At 49.6% G+C, this 24,370-nt stretch overlaps 1 protein-coding gene across 5 annotated transcripts in view; it reads left to right on the top strand.

The window, feature by feature from the left end:
• grid2 (glutamate receptor, ionotropic, delta 2) overlaps window positions 1-24,370 on the top strand; it is a 237,815-nt gene that overhangs the window by 208,075 nt on the left and 5,370 nt on the right. For all 5 annotated transcript variants that reach the window (XR_014119867.1, XR_014119868.1, XM_026999786.3 and 2 more), the window contains 3 exons: window positions 3,138-3,333; window positions 14,181-14,347; window positions 22,176-22,416. Coding sequence is in view for 3 of the 5 variants with exons in the window: in XM_026999786.3 (XP_026855587.2) it covers window positions 3,138-3,333; window positions 14,181-14,347; window positions 22,176-22,416 (604 nt within the window). In the remaining 2 variants the exon portion in view is untranslated. The remainder of the gene's footprint in view (window positions 1-3,137; window positions 3,334-14,180; window positions 14,348-22,175; window positions 22,417-24,370) is intronic.

Here is a 24,370-nt window from a genome sequence, read left to right as displayed (position 1 = left end):
TGTTGCCTGGCAAATCGATGACTGCCTGGCGAAACACACTGCCTGTGTGTGTACGGTTATAGGGTTGGGAGTGTGTGTGTGCGCACGCGTGTGTGTGTGTTCTCTGAGAGCGTGAGATCCTTGTTTTAGTTCCCGTCCACTACCAGTAACATGCATGTACCTATCGTACAAATACCAGTGAGGGAAACATCCTGCATCTAGACACAGGTACCACACACACACACACACACACACACACACACACACACACACAGGAACCACACGTATGCATATCATTAGCTCTGCTTAGCTTTGCTTGTTTACCTCCCACTATATACCAACGTTCCCCTAAAACCCAGCATTGTTAGTGGATTACTCATACTTCACAGTGCCTAGCAGTGATAGAGTTAATTGTACAATTGCTCATCGCACTTAACACATCGCTGTGGCGAGGGTTACCAGGAAAAAGAGTGCTGTAGGTTTTTTTCCCCTCCGCCTTTCCCCACTATGTTTATTTTCTTTTGCATTTGATTGTCATTAATGAGTCTGTGCTTTAGATCACTTGGTTCTAGTTATATGCAGCTAATTAGGATTTGCATAAATTTAAATGCATTATCCTTTAATGTGTAGACTGTGCCGGGGTCATTACAGTAATAATTACAGCCTAAACTCGACACCCAGGGGTCTGTTGTGTTTAAAAGCAAGGGATGAGCTGCTCCAGTCAGGAAACACTGAAAGATTCATGAAAATGAGAAAAAAGAGAGTCAGATCTCGTAATTAGATGGTTTTGTGTTGTGAGTGGAATTTGATTACCAGATAGAAAGGCTGTAAATGTCTAGTCACTCTTCTGTGCTCCCAGTCCGTTAAACAGATGCTCCTCGAAGCGCAGCAGCGTTTAAGCTTAAGGAGACAAGGGTCTGATCGGAGGAAGCTGACCGGATGACTCGCAGATGGTATCAGTCAAACCGGTCGAAGCGGACTGACGTCTTTGATTCAGGGAATCGGACAATTTGAACTAAGCTTGTATTTATTTGTATTTGGATAGATTAACACATTGTACTTACGGCGTATGGCGATCATCGCGTTTGCCGTTTTGATTTAGCACTTACTTAAGAAAGAGAAGTATTTCCGGATGGCGCTAATTTGCAACATTTATGAGAAGCAAAAGCCTTTAGCGTGTCTTGTTGCGTTTAATTGTTCTGCGTTGAAGGACTTGCTGCACAATACCTCTGATTTGCTTTCTGTACAGGCGTTTAGGCTGTTGTTAGGCAGTACCCATGCATGAGAAGAGGTGGTGGAAACGGAGCACATTCCACCTTTCAGCTAAGAAAACCTAAAAGAGCAAAGAAGAAGTCGTTAAACGCCGCAGGACTGTTCTACGGCCAGGCGGCCGAAGGAGAAGTACCTTTAGCTTCTGAGCTCTTTTAAAATGCTATTGCTAAAAGCAGCGTGTGTTTTAAATCTTTGAGATGGCTTGTTTTTGGAAGAATTAGATGTTATTGTGTGCCTGTCGGTGACAGCTGTTTTAGTTATCAATGTTTTCAGATTTCCTGCCTAAGACGCCGGCGTTTGCCAGTTCTCTGTTTTCCATGACCTATCATCCAGCACTTCCCCGAATAAGCCCGCTTCCCGCAACCCGCTTCCTTAATCAAAGCGCCATTTTTGGATGCAAAATGCAGGTCATAGTTGCACCATCTGTTGTGCCTCCACACGACGGTCCCTTATTCCACTTATGGACTTTCTGTCTCTCAAGCTGTCAGTTCTGAAGGCCCCGCCCTGATGAGGAGGCTGTGTGCTCCACACTCAAGACAAGACGTGCCCGTCTGCTGCAGGAGGGCGGGGTTTGGGGGGTGGGGCGTCGTGTCGGAGGCAGCGGTACTGGCTTGATCTGGCAGCAGGCAGGGGAGCAGGCAGCCATGCCGGGCTGCCCAGTCTCAGGCTATCGCAGCCAGCCTCTCCTGCAGGGTTAAGCTCCTCTGCTGCCAGACAGATAACTATGCTAAGGATGACTGGGGGCTCCTTTAAGAGAGGAACCGCCGTAGCAAGAGCTCACAGTATATCACAGCCAAAAACAAAAGAAAGAAAATCACTGCCACTGAAATTCCTCAAGAGTGTATGTTTGGATGGGTTACAGTTATAAACTCCAGAGGAGTGAAAATAAGAATATGTTTACTTTTATGGTTACGTTGCGGTTTTGTTTTTTTGCTTTTTTGTGAGGTAGTTTGAATACAGTTGTGGTCAGCCATCCTTTTGCCCTCCTGTGACGTATTATGTTACTGCAGCCTACTTAAACATTCCCCCTGATTGTCAAATGACTCCCTCCACGCAATCATAAAGGTTTAGGGCAGAAGAATTACGGGTGGGGAACAATTGGGAGCAGTGAAAGGTTCCCGTTTGTGGCCCGTTTAATAAATCCTCAAAGGCCACTCAAGTTATGTAATGAAAGAGGAGGATAAGAAGATGTCAGCTGTCTAATGTAATAATATTCAGTCAATTAAAAGCCAACTCAGCTATGTACAGTAATCTCTCAAGTGCCAACTCAGTGTTCTACTTTTCCAAGTGACCCCCTCAAAAAGGTGTTATTTTTACTAGCACTTGCGCACAGCTGTTAGATCTAAAAGATTCACTATGTGATGTTTTTTTCCTCTTAGTTGTGTTATCTATATTTGTCTTTAGATTCTCTCTCTCTATGTTAGCTTTCGTGTGAGCAGGGAGTCATCAAAGCATTTCACTGCTAATTATACTATGTATGAGTACATATGTTACAAATAAACTTTGTTTTGATTTGTTTTAAAAATGGCTAGCTATGCATAATAAGGTTAATTAACCTATTAACCTTGTTATAAATAATGTTCCGTGTATATCAAGCTATAATGCTTCAATGAAATTAGCCACGCTACCCTATGCGTGCACATGTATCATGTGCCCAAACATTACACAATTGAATGAGAAATCAGCTTCAAACTTTAAGAAAGCTGGGTATAAAGTATGTGGTTAATGTGCGTGCGGGCGTGCATGCACACCCCTGCGACAATGCAGCGCCTGTTTGTGGTATACAGCATCCAGGCCTTTCTCAGCTGACCTCGTGGCCGGGGTGATGGGATGGTACTCGTTCTGTGCTCAGCGACCTGCCTCTCTTCCTCCTCCTCCTCGCGCAGGTCGCTGCAGGATCTGTCCAAGCAGACGGACCTGCCCTACGGCACCGTCCTGGACTCGGCCGTGTACGATCAGCTGCGCAGCAAGGGTCGCAACCCCTTCGAGCGGGACCCCATGTACGCGCAGATGTGGCGCATGATCAACCGCACGGGCGGGGCTGAAAACAACCTGGAGGACTCGAAGGAGGGCGTGCGCAAGGTACGCCACCCCACGCGCGCGCACACACACACACACACACGCGCGCGCGCGCACACAAACTCGTTTGCGCTTCAATTACTGCACTTACCAAAGGGAGCGCGGGCGTGCCGAGCGCCACGCGACGTCCGCCTTGATGTTTTGCGACCGAAGTTATCAAAAGGGAAACGAGCTAACGCGGCTTAATGGCTCTCGCGCGGTATAAGTGATTTCTCTCGGAAAATTCCCTCGAGCTAATCACGCGCCGGTACGTCGCGGGTTTAGCGCTTTATTTGTAAACCCAAAAACAACCCACCCCGATTGCTTTAACTAAGGTTGTTTTCATTCCATAATTTGACATCGGCTTTGCAAGCCGCAATTAAATAAGCTGGTAAGTGAGTAGGTTATGAAAATGTTAAACGACTTCATCTAACCGTTCGGCGGGTGCACAATATGAATGGCTAATTAAGACCCGTTGCCATGACTCGGTTCTTTTTTGAGGAGTTCTTGACTGGCAGGTAAAAGCTGTGTGCAGCATTCAGGCTGACTGTTCTCCGGCCTCTGTCCTCGTATACGTATTCGTGTAAGTGCATTTTGTCTTTGGTGTAAGTATGCTTGCTTGTCTTTAATGCACAGTATCTGGGGTGAATACATTTGTGGAAACATACCCCACCCCCCATTTTGCTGTTTCGTTGATAGCTGTTTCAAATCTTCAAATTATCTGCAAAGGTGTGAAAATGTACACACAGCTTCAAATGGAAATCACTGAGATATGATGATGTACACCAGACTATGCTTTGGCTTCTTTATCAAGGATGAAACAGCATAGATAAGACAGAGAGACTAAAATAATGAGATAATAGCAGATCGTTTTACCTTCGTAAATGTTTATGACATTTGTATTCTCTGATGTACCTTCTGGATGTCCTAATACACACCACCCCTTTGTGTGTCTGAGAACTTAGGATTTTTTAATGGCTTCCTGTGCGAGCTGAGGCCTGTGCTTTCAGACATTTGATCACCATGGCATGTGAGAGCACCACCCCAGCGAAGCAGCCCTTCACACTGTAGACGGACCTCACGCCTCCATAAAGGATTTTAAAACATGCATTCAGATTCGGAGTAGATGACGACGATCGCGATGGTTCTTCTCCTTCATTAACAAAGCCCCAGTATGTGCCCAGTGTGGCCAATATGTACTTTACATTGGAGAGAGATCAATAAAAGGGAGAAACGTTAAAGGAAGGTAAAGAGGCCGGAAGGGAAGGGGCGAGATGGAGAGATTAACGGCGCTCTTCTGCAAATGAGGAGCTAATGATGCTTCCCCTGCTCCCCTTTCTGTGTTCTGTGGGCTTGAGCGGCTGCTCATTACCAACGTGAGCGTTCCTCCTCCTTTCATTACACAAACACTTATTTATCACCCCTCTCACAGCCAGCTCATTAGCTTTTTGTCACACTGAAATGCGGATTGCGGTGTTTCCCGGGACGGCTCAGGGACAGTCCCGCGGGCCAGCCCCGTCTCGCCCGAGGTTCGAGAAGGAAGCTGTCCTGACAAAGGGGAAGCGGCATGGGTTTGGGGGATTGTTGCTTCTCAGCCCCCCGCGGGGCGCTCCGGGTGCCACTGCGGTCTCAGGGGCCTCAGGGCGGCGGGGTCGAGGTCGGCCCCTGACGCTGCCCGTTGTGAGCCTGCGCTCGCGTGCGCGCGCGTACGGATGCGCATTCAGTGAAGCTTATCCGTGCTGGAGAGCGGGTGTAACCTTCCGAGCCGGAGAGCAACAAGCGCCCGTCTGCCAAAGCAAACGCGGAGGTCTGGGGGGAAAAGCGCCATCTCGGGCAGGAGAGAGTAAGTGGCGACAGAGGGCAGAACTTTAAAAGCGCGACTGCGGGCAGCGGCTGCGCGGGAAACTGAAGTGTGAGCTCTCCGTCAGTCACCGTGGCTACGAGCGGGTCCGTTAAGTGGCCACAGGAAGGAGGATGGAGAGAGAGAGGCAGAGAGAGAGAAAGAGAGAGAGAGAGAGAGAGAGAGAGAGAGGTGGATCGAGGGGGGGGGGCATAATTACGAGTGGACGTCAGCAGAAAGGGACAAATGGAGGATGAGAGGGAAGAATGAGAGAGCGGTTTTGAAGGGAATCGGCAGGACCTTATCTCGCCTTCCCTGATTGATTTAGCTGTGAATTGTTGCTAGGCATCTGAAGGAGCCCCCTGCTATAGCTGTAAGTGTAGGGGCGGAGTGGAGAGAGAGACCGAGAGTGGGAGAGGTAAGATAAGGGGATTGCAGGGAAAAAAAGACTGGCTAGAAGCTGGTGGTAGACTTTGCACAGGAGCCGTGTATAAAAACAATAGACTTTCCCGTCCCCAGTCCTCTCATATGACCAAGTGTGTTATTATAGATGGCTATTATAGTCAGTAAGAGGCAATGAAACGAACACGGAGACGGACATCAGAGCCTTTTTCAAGTTTTGTAATCTCAGCGTGACTGATAACATGCCTAAGAGATAATGAGTCTAACTGATAACACGTCTGACAGCGGCGCTGGAAGTTTCCCACGGTCTGACCCCAGCACTGTCCACTTGTTCTCCGCACTTTGCTTTTTCCTCGTTCACACTTCCAGTGGATGTGCGCGGAATCCGTTGGCAAATGTAGTGAAACGGATCGACATCACACCCTCGGAGCTTGACGCACACCAGTAGCGCGGTGGGTCTCTGGACCGCGAGAGTCATGGGGCTTTATGAAGCAAAGCGCTGGAGCACAAACCAGGGTTTTTTTGGGGGGGTATTTTTGTTGCTCCTTTTATGTCCTCGCATTTGCCATAAGTGGAAAAAACCTGATAAAAGCTGATGGATCGACCAAAGTATCGCACAAACGGTTTTGCCGTGTTTCATTCCGTTCTGCCAAATGTGAACAAGAGAGCCAATGTACGCAAGACAAATGCGTCCTTCGGTGCGCCTTCCCGCATCGAAGAGTGATATTTCCCCCTCGTGCAGACACGCCGCCCTTCCTCACGCTCTTAACGAGCCACTCTAGATAAATCGTGATGGTGAGAATTACAAATGGGGATATTACTGGCGAGAGGGAGGCAAGGAGCATAATCCGCTCACACAGCGTGGGCGGCAGTCGGAGTTGCGGGAGGCATACGTTTAGAGAGGGGAACGTCCATGTGACGGAAAGCCAAAGACTGACGTCCTTTAAAAGAGGAGTTTAATCTGGAGCGGAACAAGACTCCAGCCTGGCAGCAAGACGACCCAAACGGAGTCCTTGAGTTCCGCATCTGTATTCCCTCTAGGAGCTCGGGAGGGGAATGAATCTTGGACTGTTTTGGTTTCGTTCACATGCTGAAATTCAATTACAAGGTCGTAAATGAATTAAAGGGACAGCTAAGAAACTGCGACGGAGTGTAGAAATGTGTGTGGGGGGGGGAGCAGAGGTTTGCCGCGAGTGTGTGCGTGCGCGCACCTGTGGGGGTGTGGGGGTGTGTGTTTGTGTGTGCTCTGGCCAGTGGACTCCTCATTCGCATTCTGTTTGCCCTCGCGCCTCCTTCCACTGCATCTTTATCTCTGTCTGCGGGCAACAAGATGGCCCCCTGCCAGGACCTAATGGACTTTTGGAAAACAGAGAAAATAATACATCACCAGGCCAGTGGGAAGGAACGAGAGAAAGAGACAGGCAGGCACGCAGTGAGGGCTTTTAGAGTGTCCTCCAGTCTCACACGTCTCCCAGAGACTGACCAGAGCCACCCAGATCTGGTCTGAGGGAGACAATCCACCTGGCCTCATCCAACTCACTCATCGTTTCTTTCTTCTTTATCTCTTGCTCTCTCGCTCTCTCTCCCTCTATTTCTCTCAAACAGAGGCACACTTTCACAAACACACCCAACAGAAGAAAAAAAAAAAACCTGCTTGGTTCGTTTATTTGAGAGAATTCTCAGCACCAGTTTGAAATCACTTGACAGACAGTATTAAAAGTATGGAACAGGATTACGAGGACACGCCCACGCCCCCCCCGTTAAACACTTTTGTTCGGTCCGCCGTTATCCAGAATAAGGAGAGTGAACGCAGCGAGTGCTGGTGTTGGTGGAGCTTTGCAGGAGCTGGTGTGAGTGATCGATGTTGCTCCCAACAGTCAACCCCAGCGTGTCGTCTTCCATTTAAACCTCGCCCGAAGGACTTGCGCCTCAACATCTCTGCTTATTACCGTGCCATGTGCACAGGCAGTAGTGATAGTTATCTTATTATTTCCGTTTACCCCGTTTATTCTATCAGATTTGGCTGAAATGTTGAAGTGTGAAGTTTGACATAATTACCTCGTGTGTGTACCGTAATCATGCCAGTCCACAGTGACTGTCCAGTATTTCTGTCAGCCTTTTAAAAATACGAACGCAAAGATCCTAGCTGGGCGAATGGTTTATGTGGTGCCGCTTTCAAGAAGTGTGTGTGTGTGTTCTGTGGAGTATGACTGGGTGTGTGTCTGTGTGTGGAGTGTGATTGGGTGTGTGTCTGTCTGTGGAGTGCGATTGGGTGTGTGTCTGTCTGTGGAGTGTGAATTGGTATGTGTTGAGTGCGATTGGGTGTATGTCTGTCTGTGGAGTGTGAATTGGTATGTGTTGAGTGCGACTGGGTGTGTGTCTGTCTGTGGAGTGTGATTGGGTGTGCGTCTGTCTGTGGAATGTGATTGGGTGTGCGTCTTGTCTGTGGAATGTGATTGGGTGTGCGTCTGTCTGTGGAATGTGATTGGGTGTGCGTCTGTCTGTGGAATGTGATTGGGTGTGCGTCTGTCTGTGGAATATGATTGGGTGTGTGTCTCAGGATTGTGAATTGGTAAGTGTCTGTGGAGTGTGATTGGGTGTGTGTCTGTCTGTGGAGTGCGATTGGGTGTGTGTCTGTCTGTGGAGCGCGATTGGGTGTGTGTCTGTCTGTGGAGCGCGATTGGGTGTGTGTCTGTCTGTGGAGCGCGATTGGGTGTGTCTGTGGAGCGTGATTGGGTGTGTCTGTCTTGTGGAGCGTGATTGGATATGTATGGTCAGTGTGGGGTGGTCTTCTTGTGTGACTGCAGGCCTTTTCATATGTGTGCACACAAGTTGGAGGCTAGTACACGCGCGGGTGTGCGGTTGCATGTGCGGAAGCATGGCTGCTTTCTCCCAAGTCCACGCCCCTGAGCGCCTCTCTTCCATCAGAAGAGACAACACTTGTGATCTGGGCTGTCACCACAGACACCCTCCGGAGGGGCGGAGCCATGACCCTGATGCCCTGCACCACAACATGCCCTCTACCGCCCAATTACCCACACGAAATCTACAAAGGCAGAGCCTATAAACACTTTACAGAAAATAAACCTCTCCGCTGACTTTTGTTCCTTGCTTTTTGCTTTTCTCGACAGGTCAGTACTTCGACGCGTCTCTATATTGCACGGTGGGCACTGTCATTAAGGGGCGCAGGCTAAAACGTTTTCCTGTGACATAAGACGGCACTCTTTGCTCTTAACACGATGTCATAGGACAGCTGGGTGCCACGGTGTGCTTTCTGCGGATTTGACCCAGCATGCCTTACCGGGCATCGGTGGGGCAAGAGGACTCCGCCCACTCTCCTATCCTTCCCACCCAGACGAAGACGCGCCAGCGGTGGTCCGGCCCGCTCGCGGAACTCAATACGGCCAGCCGGACTCGCGGACCATTTTACAGCTGAAAAAGCCTTCGGTAAGTCACAGCCAGTGTGAGCTGGACGGACAAACGGAAGTGGATGAGAAATACTCTCCAGTGTCCCATCAGCGATAACCTGGAAGTATATCTCTGCCCCCACGATGGAGTAAACACTGCTGTGCAGGCAGGGTCAAAGAGGGAAAGCTAATGAACTCAGTCGGGGAGCGCACGGGTCAAACCGCTTCGCCCCAAAATCAGCAAGCGCCTCCTCTACAGCCTCGCGGCCGCACGGCCATGTTCTCTGTGTGAGAAAAAAACTAGATCACACACACACACACACACACACACTTCTGTAGAGGATTATTTATTGCTCCAGTGTGTTGGCAGAGAAGATCAAAGACCTACCCAGGCTTATTCATACTCTTATTTTCCGAGGCTGGATTTGCCATTACAGTGCTTTGTAGCCTTTTATTTACGAACAGAGAGAATACTTGAAAAGGTACAAGCCAAGTGCAACGGAGAGTCAGATAGAGAGAGATAGAGACCTGCATAACTGACAGCCAGAATGAATATTTGGTGACCGTGGTCCTTTATCACCGTGCGGTGTGGATTTGTGAGTGAAGACTTTCCTGACTAGCCCTGATTATCCAAGTTAGCGCAGCACGCTGACAATATTTCTGACGTTCAAAGCTTCATTTGGTGGCCAGAGGACTCTTTTCATTCACGGTAAACATGAAGGGGGAACTCAAATCCTCCGTTCCTCTCTGCGTCCCCCAACATGCGAGGGGGCAGAGTTCTCGCTTTTTTTTGAACAGAGGATCACAGAAGACGTTCCACTTCGTTTCAAAGCTCCTGCTTCCGCCGCTGTGTGCACTATTGCCTTCCTGTTCCCCGGCGCCACAAAAAGGCCTGACAGGTTTGTCAGAAACAAAGGGGGAGAATTCTAAGATGCCAGAGTGAATTTTCTCACGAGCGACTTTGATGTAGGATCGACTTCAAGGGCTCTTTACTTGTGCACCTGCTCAATGGACTTTAGCAGTAGTTGACATTTCTGTGAAATAAAAACCCAATAGAAATGTCTTACAAGAGGACAAATCTCGATCTTGACTTATAGGATACTGGGTTGGAGGATTCCAGCAGTAGTTCATGCACCCTTGTCTGAGCAGGACAATGCTGTTGCCTTTCTGAGGCGGATATGGTGACCAACGGTATGTTACACTAGAAGTCTCCGAAAGTTATGACGTTCAAAATTTGTATTTATTCTGAGACATCGCAGCTCAAGGACTCAAGTACCCTTTCTTAAAAAGCTTCTTTTTTTTTTTAACCGTCATCTCATATCTGTAACGGTGTTGGGGTTCTAGCTCAGTGAGCTGTCCTCCACTGTTATCCGAACAGCTGTCCGTAATTATTCCCCGTGCCCACATCAGCCTGTGTCTTTGACTGGAGGTTGGGACCATTTGCATATGGGGTTTTGATAAACTATTAATTGCTTTGCGTTCAGTTTCTTGCGGAAAGAAGGCGCCGATGACAGCCCAAGGCCAATTAGGAGGCAGGACTGGAGAAAGGCAGAAGAACACTTCGCAGCTCGTCCGTCCCGTCACATGGGTGCCAGCCACCTGTGTTAAACGCCCCCCCGCCCTGAGAAGACTCCTGCTCAGCTGGCCCGGACCAGACGCCCCCAATTAAATGGTGTTCCACTCCGTTCGCCCCGCATAATGTTGGCATCCGATTTCTGCTGCCACGCTGTAAATACACAACAAAACACTGCAGCCACTGCGCGCGACACCGCTGGGTGTCACGCGCCACGGGGTAAACGGAGACATTATTGCCAGCCGGGCGAGATGAAAAAAGCCCGTTGTGCGTTTTGTTGGGATTTCATTAAAAGATCAGTGTACAATCTCATACACTTAAAGGGAACCTAGCGAGAGGCTGACTCGCCTGTTCACGGGCAACACCCAGTCCGGTTCAGACGACACCTCTGCCTCGGTTTCCTTCAAAGCACGCCGTTCCAGCCGCCTTCACACTGCAGCCCCGAGGAGCCCAGATTCCAAATTAAATGGGCTTTGTATGGAAAAAGAGTAGAAGCGGTCCGGGTCACTGCGGATTCCTGAGTGGGCGGGATGCATTTGCATTCGTAAGGCTGAGGATTTCTTGAGAAGGTCCAGCTGGAGACGCGTGCAGACAGCAGATGCTGTCGTCCTAGAGAGCGTGTCCCCCTGTGCCTGCTGCTGGTGTCTTTTCTCCTCAGCAACACTAACGTTAATTGCACTTTACACTCATGCCAGTGACCTTATAGAATCAGACCTGATGAAGGCTGATCTCACAGACCCCCTTGTACAGGCCCACAGCAGATTTGTGGAAATTTTATAAGCCATCCATGAAGATGTTTAAATGTCAGATACATGACTAGAAAACTAAACTTTTTGGTGGGGGGGTTAATTTAAAGTCTGACTTTGAAGCAATGGCCCATCAGTCTTGCCGTGGTATCAGCTCATTTGGAAATCCCTGAACACGTGGCCTTCCAAATGCCCGTGCTCTAAAACAGGATTTTATTTTACGGAAAATTAGCTGCCACTACAATTTTTGGCTAAGCAGCAATGTTACACTTTTATAGATAATGTGAGAAGCTAGATTAGTCTTGTAGCGAAGCCAAATAAATGTGTACCTTGGCTGATCCACTTGGAAATTGCGTAAATTTTATTTATGTCACTTGTTCAAATGTTCGAGTAATTCCGCTAACATTTTAAGTATTTCAAATCACAAGAAAAAATTAGAACGTAGCCTCCAATAAATGACAAGAAAATTATGATAACTGCTTAGTTTTATTCAGTATTGGTAATATGTGTGAACTTTTCTTTAAAAAGGTGTCTATTTTGAAAAATGTATTTTCGCATAGGCTAAAGGTTGACGATAAGGATATGCTACATGTTGCCATTTAAAGCGTTTTTCTTGTGGGAGAACCGCTAGTTTCCTAAGCTTTGATTTTGCATCGTTATGTGCTCAGAAGTCTGTAATTACCTGAGTAATCCTGCCATTTCTATGCAGTGAGTCACTCTCAAGGCTAATATGCCTGACACGTATAAACTCTATATGGCCCACTTCACTGTAATTAGAATCAGGCTGATCACTTGATATTAAATGACTTCAGCGGTATTGCCATTGGAAAAAAGAAAAAAAAATCTCATGTTTAATGGTAACTCAATTTTGTTTGTTTGTTTTCATATGTGTGTGTGTGTGTGTGTGTGTGTGTTGCAGTGGATAAACAGCCTTAATGTAGTTATTATGAATCTTGGGTGCGTGTGTGCATGCGTGCTACGATACCTCCCCTGGAAACAATGCTCTGATTAGGATGCACCGAGTAATGGGTTGTTTGAGGGAAAATTGCTTGAAATAATTACCTTGGCACAATTAGAATCACAGCCCCTGTGACTGCCGCAGCCGCAGGTCCGTGCCACTCTGTGAGCACAAGACATGCTTCACCACGCTCTGCTCAATGCGCGGCGGCTCAAGTACTCGCCTCCCTTTTGCTTTCTTGGTCCTCACCTCGTTCCCGCGCTCTGACACAGACCCGCCGCATGCCCCGTGGTCTGGCCGGGCCTGTCCCAGCCCACCTCTCCTGTACAGTTCAGTATTCTTACGCGGTTACTCAGAGAGCAGAGGCAGAGCACGGCCACTGTTTTTAGCGTGATCCTGGAGCCTCGGGAATTAGGTCCACCTTAACGTGTTTTAGATCACAACGCTGGTTCGGTGTCGTTTCAAGGTTATTGTCCGCACTGTTTTGTGTACCGATCTGCAGACCTAACCCAATTAAATGAATCCTAAATGAGTTAATCTCGTAATCTGTTTAATATAAATGTAAAGTTCAAAGGGTTCATCTCGAACGTTATCCATCCACGGGGGTGGATGTTTGGTAATTACAGCTAGCACTGACGGTGAAACCTCGAAACAAACGTGCGCTTGTAAGCGGATAACAAACCAATAAAAAAAATGAAGACTAGTGATAACGTATGAATAAGGCTTTTCATAACCCACCGAAGTGGCGGCTGCCATGGCAGGAGTTTGTCGGTTTCTTCTGTCAGAGGAAGACTTGAAGGAAGAAATACCTGCAGGGGGCCTGGAGTCATGAATGATCTTTTAAAATGCATTTTCACACGAGCAAGTCGATGGAGCAGCGCATAATGACCCAGAGCCGCACGCGGCGGCCCAGAGGGTCAGATGAAGTGAGGAGAACGTGGCATATTTATGTACTGTCCGTCCACACTCCTTTATGCCTTATTTCCCCAAAGATCCTGCAATCTCACAGATCTCCCGGTGCAGGCCCGTTGCAGATTTGTGGAAATTTTATAAGCCATCCATGAAGACGTTTTAAATGTCAGAGACATGAGTAGAAAACAAACTTTTTTTGTTTTGTTTTTATAAGTCTGACTTTTAAGTGAGGCCTAACACACGGCGCTCCAGGGTCACGTCTAGCCTCTGCCACGAAAGACGCCCCTCAGACGTGGCCCGTTGATTTTGGCATAAGCCCTGACCTTGAGACGTTCTCGCAGAGGAAAGCTGCCTCCTTTCTTCTGGGCTTACAGGGAACACCTCGCATCCTGCACGCTGATGCCCGTCGCTCCATGTCGGCCTGCCCTCGGGGCGGGGACACGCGGTGAAATGGAACGAGATAGAAGTGGCGGGATTCCGGTTCTCAGGAAAGGAACTTTCATGTTCTTCTCCTGGCGCTCTGCCCGTCTCTGCCTCACGGACAAGCAAAGCGTTTCCAAATCCCTCTGTTATTCCTGCTTGCAAGTCAATCCAAACAGAACCCAAATAAGAATGGTTTGCATGCCACGTTTTAAACCCAGGAAGAGATATAATGCTCCTCAACTATCAGACTTGCCTAGTCACATCTTGTGCTGTGTCGAATGGGCGCGTGAGTTCACAGAGTTGACTAATGGTCAGCGGAGGGCAGTTAAGTGTGTAAGCTGAAGACACATCGCGCTCACATTTAATGCATCTGCTTTTCCATTTTTTTATACTGTAATGTTCCACACAATCTGCGGCCTGCTCACTTTATCAGAGGCACGTTGCTCAGCGCTCCGGTAGGTTTGGAAGCATCCTATCCCCCAAATATCGCTGCCCGTTTTGTTTTTTGTTTTTTTTAACACAGTCACCACCTTGTGAAAGCCTTCTGTCTGACTGCACTGATTTCTCTCGCTGTTTCTCCCTCTCTCTCTCGCCCCCCCGTGTCTCTCAGGTGAAGTACGGGCGCTTCGCGTTCGTGTGGGACGCGGCCGTGCTGGAGTACGTGGCCGTTAACGACGAGGACTGCTCCTTCTACACCGTGAGCAGCGGCTCCCCGGACCGAGGCTACGGCATCGCCATGCAGCACGGCAGCCCCTACAGGGACATCTTCTCTCAGAGGTACCGCCTGAGTGAGCCACCACGCTGCCACTTTGTAGCCTGGCAGCCACAGCAAGCCGTGGCATGAGCGCTGATTTACAGCGGGCGTCGGAGGTACTCGCGGCCGCCGTCCCCCATCGCGGCGTGGAACCTGGCCCGAGTTTCATGACGGGGCGAGAGTAGGAAACATCCACGGAGCGACTTTTTTTAACCTCACCCCGAGAAGCGCGGTTGCCGGTGGTTTATCCGCACTGCTGCCACTTATACAGCAATCCGACCCAAAGACTAACACGTGGGACGCTCCGTAGAGGGTCACACTCGAGTCTTGCTTAATCGCAAGCCGAAACCTGGCATGACCAAAACGCGGCTTCGGACTCCATTGGTCGCCTCCTCTTCGCGTTGTGTTGTTCAGACAGGTCGCTGGCTGCACATGTCCTCTCAGGAGTGTTAGGGCAGCTGCACCATCAGTGTTGGGGTACCCGGCCGCAGCCCTGCAGGGAGCCTCTCCCCCGCTCGTCAGTTCTCGTCAGTACACCCAGCTCCACGTCGTCCGCGGCAACGCTCTCGGGAAGAAGTTATTAATTGACAGTGATATTATATGTCAGCGTCACCACAAGGACGAAGGCAGTTCTTCTGGGAAAGCAACAAAAAGCAAAAATGCAAGTCGTTTCTCAAATAACGTTACGTTAGTGTTTGTTCTTCAGCCATCGGGGTTCCTCTGTTAATTCTGGACAATTGTAACAGACGTTCAGATGACGTATTTTCTTTTCTGCTAAAGTTCCACCATCTTCAGCCACATCCTCTGACACGGAGATATTCTGTCTCGCACACAGCGCGACACAAACAAGATATTTTAGCGAAGCAGTGCAGAGTGATAGTCAGGACTGGCACAGATCACCCCAAATATTTAAATCTTTCATACTCAAACTGTGTCAGGTTTCCGGGCTGTTGTGCGGCAGCAGCACCTCTCCCAGGTCCTAGTGCCCCTATCTCTCAGTAATATGGAGTCACGGTAGTATGGTTGAATAAGACTAGAATGAATGAGAACTATTGACGATTTAAACTAGTGACGCATGCTTATTTGCGGGCTATAGCCACCCTAAAACTGGCCAACGGTGCGGGTTTTAGCTCAGTGTAAGCCCAGTGGTGCCGTCGACGAATCACACAAGACCTGCTACATGCTGCTGCTCTCACAGAGCTAAAGGCCTTCTGAGGCTGTGCTATGGCAACTGTTCCTCCAGGCGCCGTGCTGCAGACTCGTGTGCTTTTTAATTCCTTTCATTTTTATCTTCTTCTTTTTAAAAAGGTTTTTATTCCAGACTCCAGTACCGAGGCACACGTCGAGCTCGGTATTTGTTTTAGTGGATACCTGCGAAAAGGGTCAGCGCAGCATTAGCCCACGGCCCACGTAAAAGCACATAATGACCGGGAAACTGAGTCGTCGCCACGGCCTCTTAGCATCTCGAGAAAACTGAGCTTTTTTTTTTGGTTTTAACCAGCATGGCAAGGGACCAGGACCCACTGGAGGCATGGGGTAGGCTAGCAGCACATGCTCCTCCAGATCTGCGAGCCGATGCACCACGCTTTCTGTCCAGTTGTCTGACCATCGGTCTCTGAACTTGGACGCCCCGAGCGCCAAGTCCGTTCAGGTCAGTTGTACAAAGCGAAATCGTCACCGGGCAGTTTTTACGGAGAATCCAGGTGTAGGCCAGTGTAGACTAATTGGTAAGCCAAAGGAAACTGCAGCAACGGGAAACATGAGACAAGGTGAGGACGAGACCTTGAGAGAAAGTGTCGCCTTCTGGCTGACAGCGGATAGAGGAATTTTGTTGTTAAGATGGCAATGCGGAATTAGGCGGAGGCACCCCAATCGTACGGAGGTGAGGTGAGATAAGCCAGCGGTCCCCCCAAAATAAAATCACACCAAGAGTGGAAAAGTAACTACCGTCTGACGCGAGGTGATCCACTGAAATAGGCGTGCATATGGTATAGAGGCTAAGAGATGCCCCTAAGGGAAAAGGAACTGCAGGAACGCTGACGCATCAGGCAGGTCCGGTGGGCGCCGGGAGGCATCAGAGGCGTCAGAGCCGTGCCTGTTTTGTATGGATAATTCTTTGATGGCCTGTTTATTTGATTTAGGTGACAATGCAAGATGTTACAGATTGTTGTGTACTAGCCTATAGCGGTCCAGGGGGGTAAGGTTTAGCAGAAATAGTTTTCCCCTCGTCCAACATCGCAGTAACAAGCGCCCTCTCTTTATGGTACGGATGTTTCAGCATTCAGGTGGGGTTGAGATGTATTTGTTCCCAGGGCAGGGCATAGTGTACATGGACGCCGCACTCGTCAGTCGTGTGTCATTAACCCTCATGATATTGGAATAGGAGTGACCTGCGTATCAGGCCTCGCCTCTGCAAGAAGGAAACATTTTAGTTCCAGCCTACGAATCATCAAGTCCTCAGTTCTCATCACAGAATCACATTCCATCTCTCACAGTAGCAGTGGGTCATTTGCGACTTTTCATTGTTTTTATGTAAAGATTTAAGGTGTTGTTCCTTTAGGAACATGACAGCAGACTTACACGGCATGTGTTCGGAACTTTTAATCATTTTAATGAACTATTAAATCCCCTTGATTACGTACTGGGTACGTTGCAGAATTGATTGTTTCGGCTATTAATGTTTCGGAGCGTAATTAAAAGGGTGTCATTCTACTTCCGGACGGAGGAATCCGTGGTACCTTGGGCCAGTTTCCATTTGGTAAGGCTGACCCAAAAGGGGGCGTCGAGAGTCAAGCCAGTACTCAGCAGAGAGCGGCACCGATGGCAGCCTTTCTGCAGGGTACAGGTTCTGCAGTCATGGCGCCCCCGTGTGGCAGGTTCAGATGGCGCCGTGCAGGAGCCTTGGTGCGTGCGCATCACATTGCCATGGTGCTGACGGAAGAGGCCCGCGCTGCAGCGCACCGTTGCCGGGAGACAGGCGGCGCTGTCGCATTTCTTCTGCAGGGGGAGCTTTTTCGCGAACAGCTCAGCCTTCAGAGACGCTGTACCTGCGCCTGCCCCAAACTGGCCTCATCCTAAGGACAGATTACGTCTAATTTGCAGAGAATGTTCCCTTGACTCCTGTTTCTTTGGCGTTGTGTATTTTTGCGTGTGTGCGTGCACGGTGTGCGTGTGTGTGTCATGAATGGCATTAAACAGAGGTACGTCTGTCTCCCTCCCCTGCACCGCTGCAATGTCCTAATTTGTTTTGTCAGCTCTACCACCATTTGTTTTGTTTATTTTTTGTTTTTGTTTTTTTTGGGGGGGGGGGGTCTCCGTCCCCCCGATTTTTTTCTTTTTTCTTTTTCGCTTTCATTCTTTCTTTCCTGCTCATATCAAAACAGTATGTCTGCCTGCAGTCAGAGACACCTAATAACATGCGATCATTTCTCCTGCAGCCGGTCGCCATGGCAACAGCCCTGGCGATCGGCACTGTGAGCGGAACGCCGAGGCCAGCTGGGTGAGACCACGGCGTTCCACGCGGACCTGAAGGAGACGGCCCCCAAATCCCCGCCCACAACCCTCTCCAGGAAGGAGGAAGAAAGAGAGCGAGGGCACTCGCCCACGCAAGCGTCTCGCCGTGACCCCGCGAGCACCCGCGCGGGCTTTTCCGGGGCTTGGAGGGGGAAAGCTTGTGGGCTTCACACCCATGCTCCTGATGAGGTCGTGTTTGCCTGTTAGGGGGAACGAGTGTTTGTAATCAACTTTTTGGAACATAACTCAGGCAGAAGGCGGCAAATCCCCCTCAACCGCCGGTTAGCTGTCCTCTCTAACCTACTAATCAGAAGCAAATGGCTTTAATGAGCATGTAGGCTAACTCACGACACCACTCCGCCTCACCCTCCTGTTTGTTAGCGCGCCGGTGCGTGCTAGAGGCCCCGACCCGCAAGCCTCCACAAACTCCACAGTACCAAGGGCCCGGCAGCATGTGAGGTGTGGTGAGATTAACAGATAAAAACACTAACTGAAATCAGCAAGCTGTTGTTTTCCCACCAATTCTTCGGGTGTAGTCGCGAGGGGAGCTAAAGAAGGAAAGAGGGAAAGAGTTGGAGGAAAACAGACACAAACTGTGAGAGTTAGACAAACCGACAGGCCGACGGACGGGCGGGGATAACGAACGACAGAACAGAGCTGCCCGGATGAGACGTCTAATAAAAACAGTAACGACGTGTGCCGGTGGAATAAACTAACAAGCTAAGTGACAGCGTTCAACTTGGCATGTTAATTTCACTTCCGACCGGAGCCTCCGGAAAAGCGGCGAGCTGCAGATCATCGTCTTTGGAGATTCCAGGAACTCAATCAGGCTTCACATGAGGAACGCTCCAGGAAAAACGTAAAAAACGGCAATGGCCGGGTCTCCGAGGACGGCCAGCACTGATGCCCGAAGATCCCGCCAATCTCCGTGTGCCCAGAGTGATGGGCAGTTCCTCCATTAAGCACCACAGGTGTTAATTCGCTGGGCACCAACTGCCGGAAGACCCACAAGGTAACAACATTGACACGTGAGGAGGGATGTTTTGGGGTTGGATGGTTTTTTTGTTTTGTTTTGGTTTTTTTTGTGTGTGTGTGTGTATTTATGCTCTTGAAAGGCCTTTGGGGGCGGAGGCGATAACGGACCTGCAGACGTCACCGCCGACCCTGTGGAGGAGGCAGCCGATCGCCGTGGGAGCAGCGGGAGCGGCCCTCATTCCTCACCCTCATTCCTCCCCCTGCTCCCTGCTCCGGCGGATTCATTATTAAGCGCCCCCACCCGTCGTCCCGTCGGATGGATTTACACCTTCAACAGAGAAGACATGGCTGTATACTTCGACGGGGAAGCATCTGTTTAGCGTCGTTTTTTGTGCTGCCTCTGTGATTCATGGCAGCTGCTCAGAGCTGCTGCGCCACTTTTAGTTCTGTGGTTAACCAAAGACGCCCCTTCGGTAGAACAGATAAGGTTCCTGGAGGAATCCTTATTTGTGGCGTTCAGCAGAAAGGCTTTATTCATTTGTGTGATTCACTGGTCAAAAAGACCATTACATTCTCCAAAAACGTCCATATGAAAACTTCCATTTCCATATGCATAGAGAAACCCAGATAGAACTGTTTAATGTGAAATATTGAGTCACAGAATGGGTCCTTAAAGGTCTTCCCTTCTGCCTGTTAAAAAGACTGCCATTAGGTGATCAGTGTGGGCCTGAAGTAACGCCACACCTAGGGACCGGCAGAGGAGCGCGCGCACACGTTAATGGCTATTTGTATTACTGGCAGGGCCTGATTTCTCCAAGTACGCTGGTTCCAGATCCGACAGGATTGTATATGGAATGGCCTCCCGCAGATGAAGGTTACGCCGTGTCATGAGAAATAACGGAGCTGCCACAACCGGGCCATGAAATACAGAGCCTCCCCCCGGCGGTGAACCATTTACCGAGGCAATATAACACCGGGCAAAAGGTGGTGTTGGGGTGTGGATTACACGAGATGGCAACAACTGTCACAGGCACCGAATGAAGCGGTTTGTGAGCAGCTAACTACAAAGCCGTCCCACGTTCTGAAAACGTTAGGTGCGGTCTGGATCGGCGCACGCGTTCACCTGCTACAATGGTTGCCCAGAGTCCGTCTTGCCTAAAGCCTCCCCCGATGCCCTGCTAAGGAGCTGTATCGAAGCCGTATGGAACGCAGGCGCAGGAGCTGAGGTAGCGCTGCCCTTCCGGTTCCCCCGGATCACGCGGGAAAACGGCATTCCTGAACAATCCCGAACGTGATCGTGGAATTTCGCGCCCTACCCGCTCCACCTGTGCGCGCACACCCATTACTGTTGTATCAGCACTGCATGTCACATGGATTAAGCACAACTAAAAACACAACACTCGATGCCTATAAAAGGCTTTCAATCATGCCACCTGACCTCTGGATAACCTTCTCCGATGGGAATTTAAGCAGTACACACATCGTTCCATTGCAGTGTGAGTGTTGTTGGGATATATTTCCCTCAGACAAAGCCACAGGGCCATTATATAGAGGGAAAATCGCTCTCAATGATCTTGTTGTATTGTTAGAAGTTAGTGAATGAGATGTGTACCTTTACATAGTGAAATTGCTACAGAGTTTGCAAATGCGTTACGCGTGTCGCATCCCATGAGGGAAATAGGAAAAGTCAGATTCCCTTGTTCCGAGACACGAAATGGCCCGCCGGGCGCTCGGAAACACGCGCATGCGGCCTCGCTGAGGGCGCGCGGGCACAGGAAGCCTCCTTTTTCCGTTATTCATCGCCGGCGTCCGGCGCGGAGCCGGGAATTTTAGCGGCGCCCGTGCAAATCACGTCCGATCGGCTGGAAAGGGAATGTGGCTTCCTAGCCCTGCACTGGAGATACTGACATTGTTACAGTTCTCGCCTTTGTTACAGAGTTCGCATGTTAAAAACTCGTAAATGAAACATGTCTGGCTCCAACTGTGTTTTTATCTGTTTCTAGGTCTTCCGGGATCAGTAGAATCATTAATTACTTTTGCTTGCCTTGATTTCAGTACTCTAGTATACATGGAAACGCTGGTTGAGTTTCTGTCTCCTGAACGATTCCCTTTTAAGTGTCAAGCTCACTGACAGTGTGATCCTGTTTACCTTTATCGTCTGTGTTTTTTTTTTTTTCCTGAGCCATACTTGAGAATTTGAATATCTGCTCTTTTTTCTTCTTAAAGCATGTTGGCGTGAGCTTGAGGTTTTAAAAATAACTTTTTTTTTTTCACGTATGCAGGTGTGCGCGCGCGCGTGAGTGCCCATGTGTATGTGCGTGATTACATTTTTATGGGCGTGCGTGCGTGCGCGCGCGCGCGCAGTGGGGTTGGGGAATGTCTACAGGGGAACTGCGATGAACGTTGACATCACAGGGTGGTGTGGTGTTACAAAGATAGCCTATTATACATTTTTACATTTACATTTTTCCTTTACACTTTTTTACTTGTGATGCGTTAATTACTTTTAATTACTTTTAAACATATACGTGATGTTTCTTTTGTAAAAAATCACCTAAAAAGCATTCCCTCTGCCTATTAGCTGATACTTTTCAATTTAAACGTATGATCACACGGAAGAATTATCTCCAATGCAATTAATTGCTTGTGGACCTGGAGATGCACATTTTCCAAAATGAAAACAAAAGAAAGTATTACCGTGAGTCGATGCCGGCTCGACACCGCGCTACTGACGGCGTCCTCTGTCGGCCGAGGCCAAATTCAGCCTCTCGGCGGATCCCAGCTCCCCTTCAGGGACTGCATGTGTGGTGTCACTCCCCACTGCGGGCGGGCTGGTCAGAGAGACAGTGCCGCAATGCAAAACAGTCAATCAGCGAGAAGAGCTCTCATAAAACCCCGCGTTGTGTGTTCATCATAATTCATCTCTAGTCGCTTGACGGGCACTATTGCAGACTGTCCCCTCTACATTAAAATGCGCTGATTTTATTTTATTTTTATTTTTTTTATGATTGGTGCAGAGGGGCGAACGTTGTCCCCTGCCCTTATTTCTGGAGAGACGCTGCCCTCTAGTGTTGGCCTGTGGAGCAGTATTTGAACGCTGCAGCCACCGAAGGTGCCAACAGATGCCAGTGAAGAGTACATAAATAGTGGGTTTTAAAGTGGTAACTCAAACCTGGTGGGGAGTAGAACGTTTTGTTGGCAGTTATTAAGATCGAGCCAGTCGTAATGTGACATATACTACATGTTGCTCGTTTGTTTATTTTTACTTTCAGTGGATTGGTCCTCATGAGTGAGTAGCGCATACGTGTATTTGCCCTGCACCATTGATCATTGCGTTGAGCGCGGTGATGTGCGTGCCCTCAGGATCCTGGAACTGCAGCAGAACGGCGACATGGACATCCTGAGACTGAAGTGGTGGCCGCAGGACAGCCCGTGTGACTTCTACTCTCCGGCGGGCACCAGGCGGAGCGCCAGCGCCCTGGACATCCGCAGCTTTGCCGGCGTCTTCTTCGTCCTGGCGGCGGGTGTCGTGCTCGCCTGCCTCATCGCCACCATCGAGACCTGGTGGACCAGGCGAAAGGGTTCCAGGGTGCCCTCGAAAGAGGTGAGGACCCCCGAGCGGACAGGGTCCGGGGGGTGACCAGCAAGGCGGTTGAAAAGGGGGAACACGAAACGAATTGGTTTAAGAAGCGCGTTATCTCCCCGAGAAGGGCCATTAGCTGGATTATACGTGTCCTAAAACGTGTCGACTTGCCCTTCTAAGGTAAGGCGGAAGTAGCGCGGGGAGCCAGGCTTATAAAACGCACGCAGAACTTCCTCACGCAGCCGTGCCCATCTGAAGGCAGAGATGTAAGCGCAGACTCTTAAATAAAAAAACAAAAACGAGCACGGGACGTCACCCGTAATGGGGCTCTGCTCTCCACACCAAATGGGTGCTGTAAAGTCCATGTCCTGACCAGCACGGCGTAACTCCTGAAAGGCCAACTGCAAAACATGTTGGCGCAGTACCCGATAAAGAGCAGCTGGTGTTAACAGCACGTCTCTCTGAAGCGTTTTATTTTATTATATCGGTTTTATTTCGTTACGTTGTCCAACCTAAAGCATCAAACGTGCGGCTACGGCTTCGGACTGAAGCGATGTACAGTGAGGCCCTGAGGGGCTTCTGGCTGAAGGAACGTTTTATCCTCGCTGGCTCGCTTGTCTTCTCCTCGAGGTGCTTGTAGGTGTTTGTGACCACTTCAGTCGGCCCCACTCGGGTTCGTACCGCCTGAACCGACCTGTCTCGCACGCCCCGCTTCACCGCCTTGCCGCCGTTGGGCCTTCAGCTTCAGAGTCACGTCAGTGCGTGCGCACAGCCCCACAGGCGGCTTGCCCGCGCTCCTGCCTGCTTTTACAGCAGCCAGCAGGGCATATGCATCCCAGCTGGCCCCTCACCGCTGCCCACCCAACAGCCTTCATCCGCCAGCAGCCGTGCGGATCACCCCACCACACACAGGGTGACCCCCCCCCCCAACACCACCCGCATTATAGCAGGTAGGGTCTGATAATAGTTCTGCAAATGTAATTGTATTTCCATTTCAGGTTCCACTTTATAAGAAGCAAATGAAAAAATGAGTTAATTCATCTGCTGAATGGATAATTAATGATCTCGTACAATTATTAGTCCCTTATATTATGCAACATCTTCAGTTAGTAATTGCACGGGCCCGTTCTCCAGAGCGCTGTTCCAGAAGGTTCCGTCAGACTCGGCAGGACTTACTCACAGGCCACCGCACACAGTGACCCGCCACTGAGCACACCGCTCGCGGGCCGATGATCAATCACTCTGGATATTAGCAGCACGCCGATTAGCGTAGGGCTACACACGGACCAGACAGCGTCGTACTGCAGACATCAATGATCCAAGTGGCCGAGACATGTTACAGCTTCTCTGTTTTCTGTTGTGTGCATCACAGTCCTTTTTTGTGTAGTATGGTAGAACACCCTAACCCCCGTGTGTCCATGCACCTAACCCTTCTAACGCTTTCCTTTCTGTTAACACCTGTAAAACACCGTGTGCATTATACACTAAATGAGTAGAAGAAATGTTTGCGTTTGTGCCTATGTCTCAACACGTGCGTGCAAACTTACACACACACACACACACACACACTGCATATGTCATGATGGTTCCTCTCTGCTTCTCTTTGATCTCCTCCACTCTCCAAGGTGTTGTTTTCGGTGCAGGGTGGTTTAGCGGGACCGCTCATACGAAGCCAGTTCCGTGCGATGTCGTATTTTGCCTCCCCTCGAGCACGCATCCGTGCCTTAGCGCCCTGCCCTAAGTGAGGTGAAGGCAAGGGCCCAGCAGGGTCCAGCGAACCAGAGCGTGCGCAGTGTGGGCCACGCTACCGACCACGTTACCGGCCACGCTACCGGCCAAGCCGTGTCTTCATAATGTGCCTGAAAGTGAAAGGAAATACCATTCCCTTCACCGCGAATGTCTGCTGTGTCATTTCCTGTTGTGATTGTGTGGTGTGCAGCATGTACTCTTGGTGCCTTGACCAAGACGGCAACAT

Source organism: Electrophorus electricus, chromosome 25, assembly GCF_041902795.1.
Source record: "Electrophorus electricus isolate QZ-2024a chromosome 25, ASM4190279v1, whole genome shotgun sequence".
Taxonomy (NCBI): Eukaryota; Metazoa; Chordata; class Actinopteri; order Gymnotiformes; family Gymnotidae; genus Electrophorus; species Electrophorus electricus.
The sequence above is the reverse complement of the archived record's forward strand: the minus strand, read 5'-3'. Positions and strand labels throughout refer to the sequence as shown.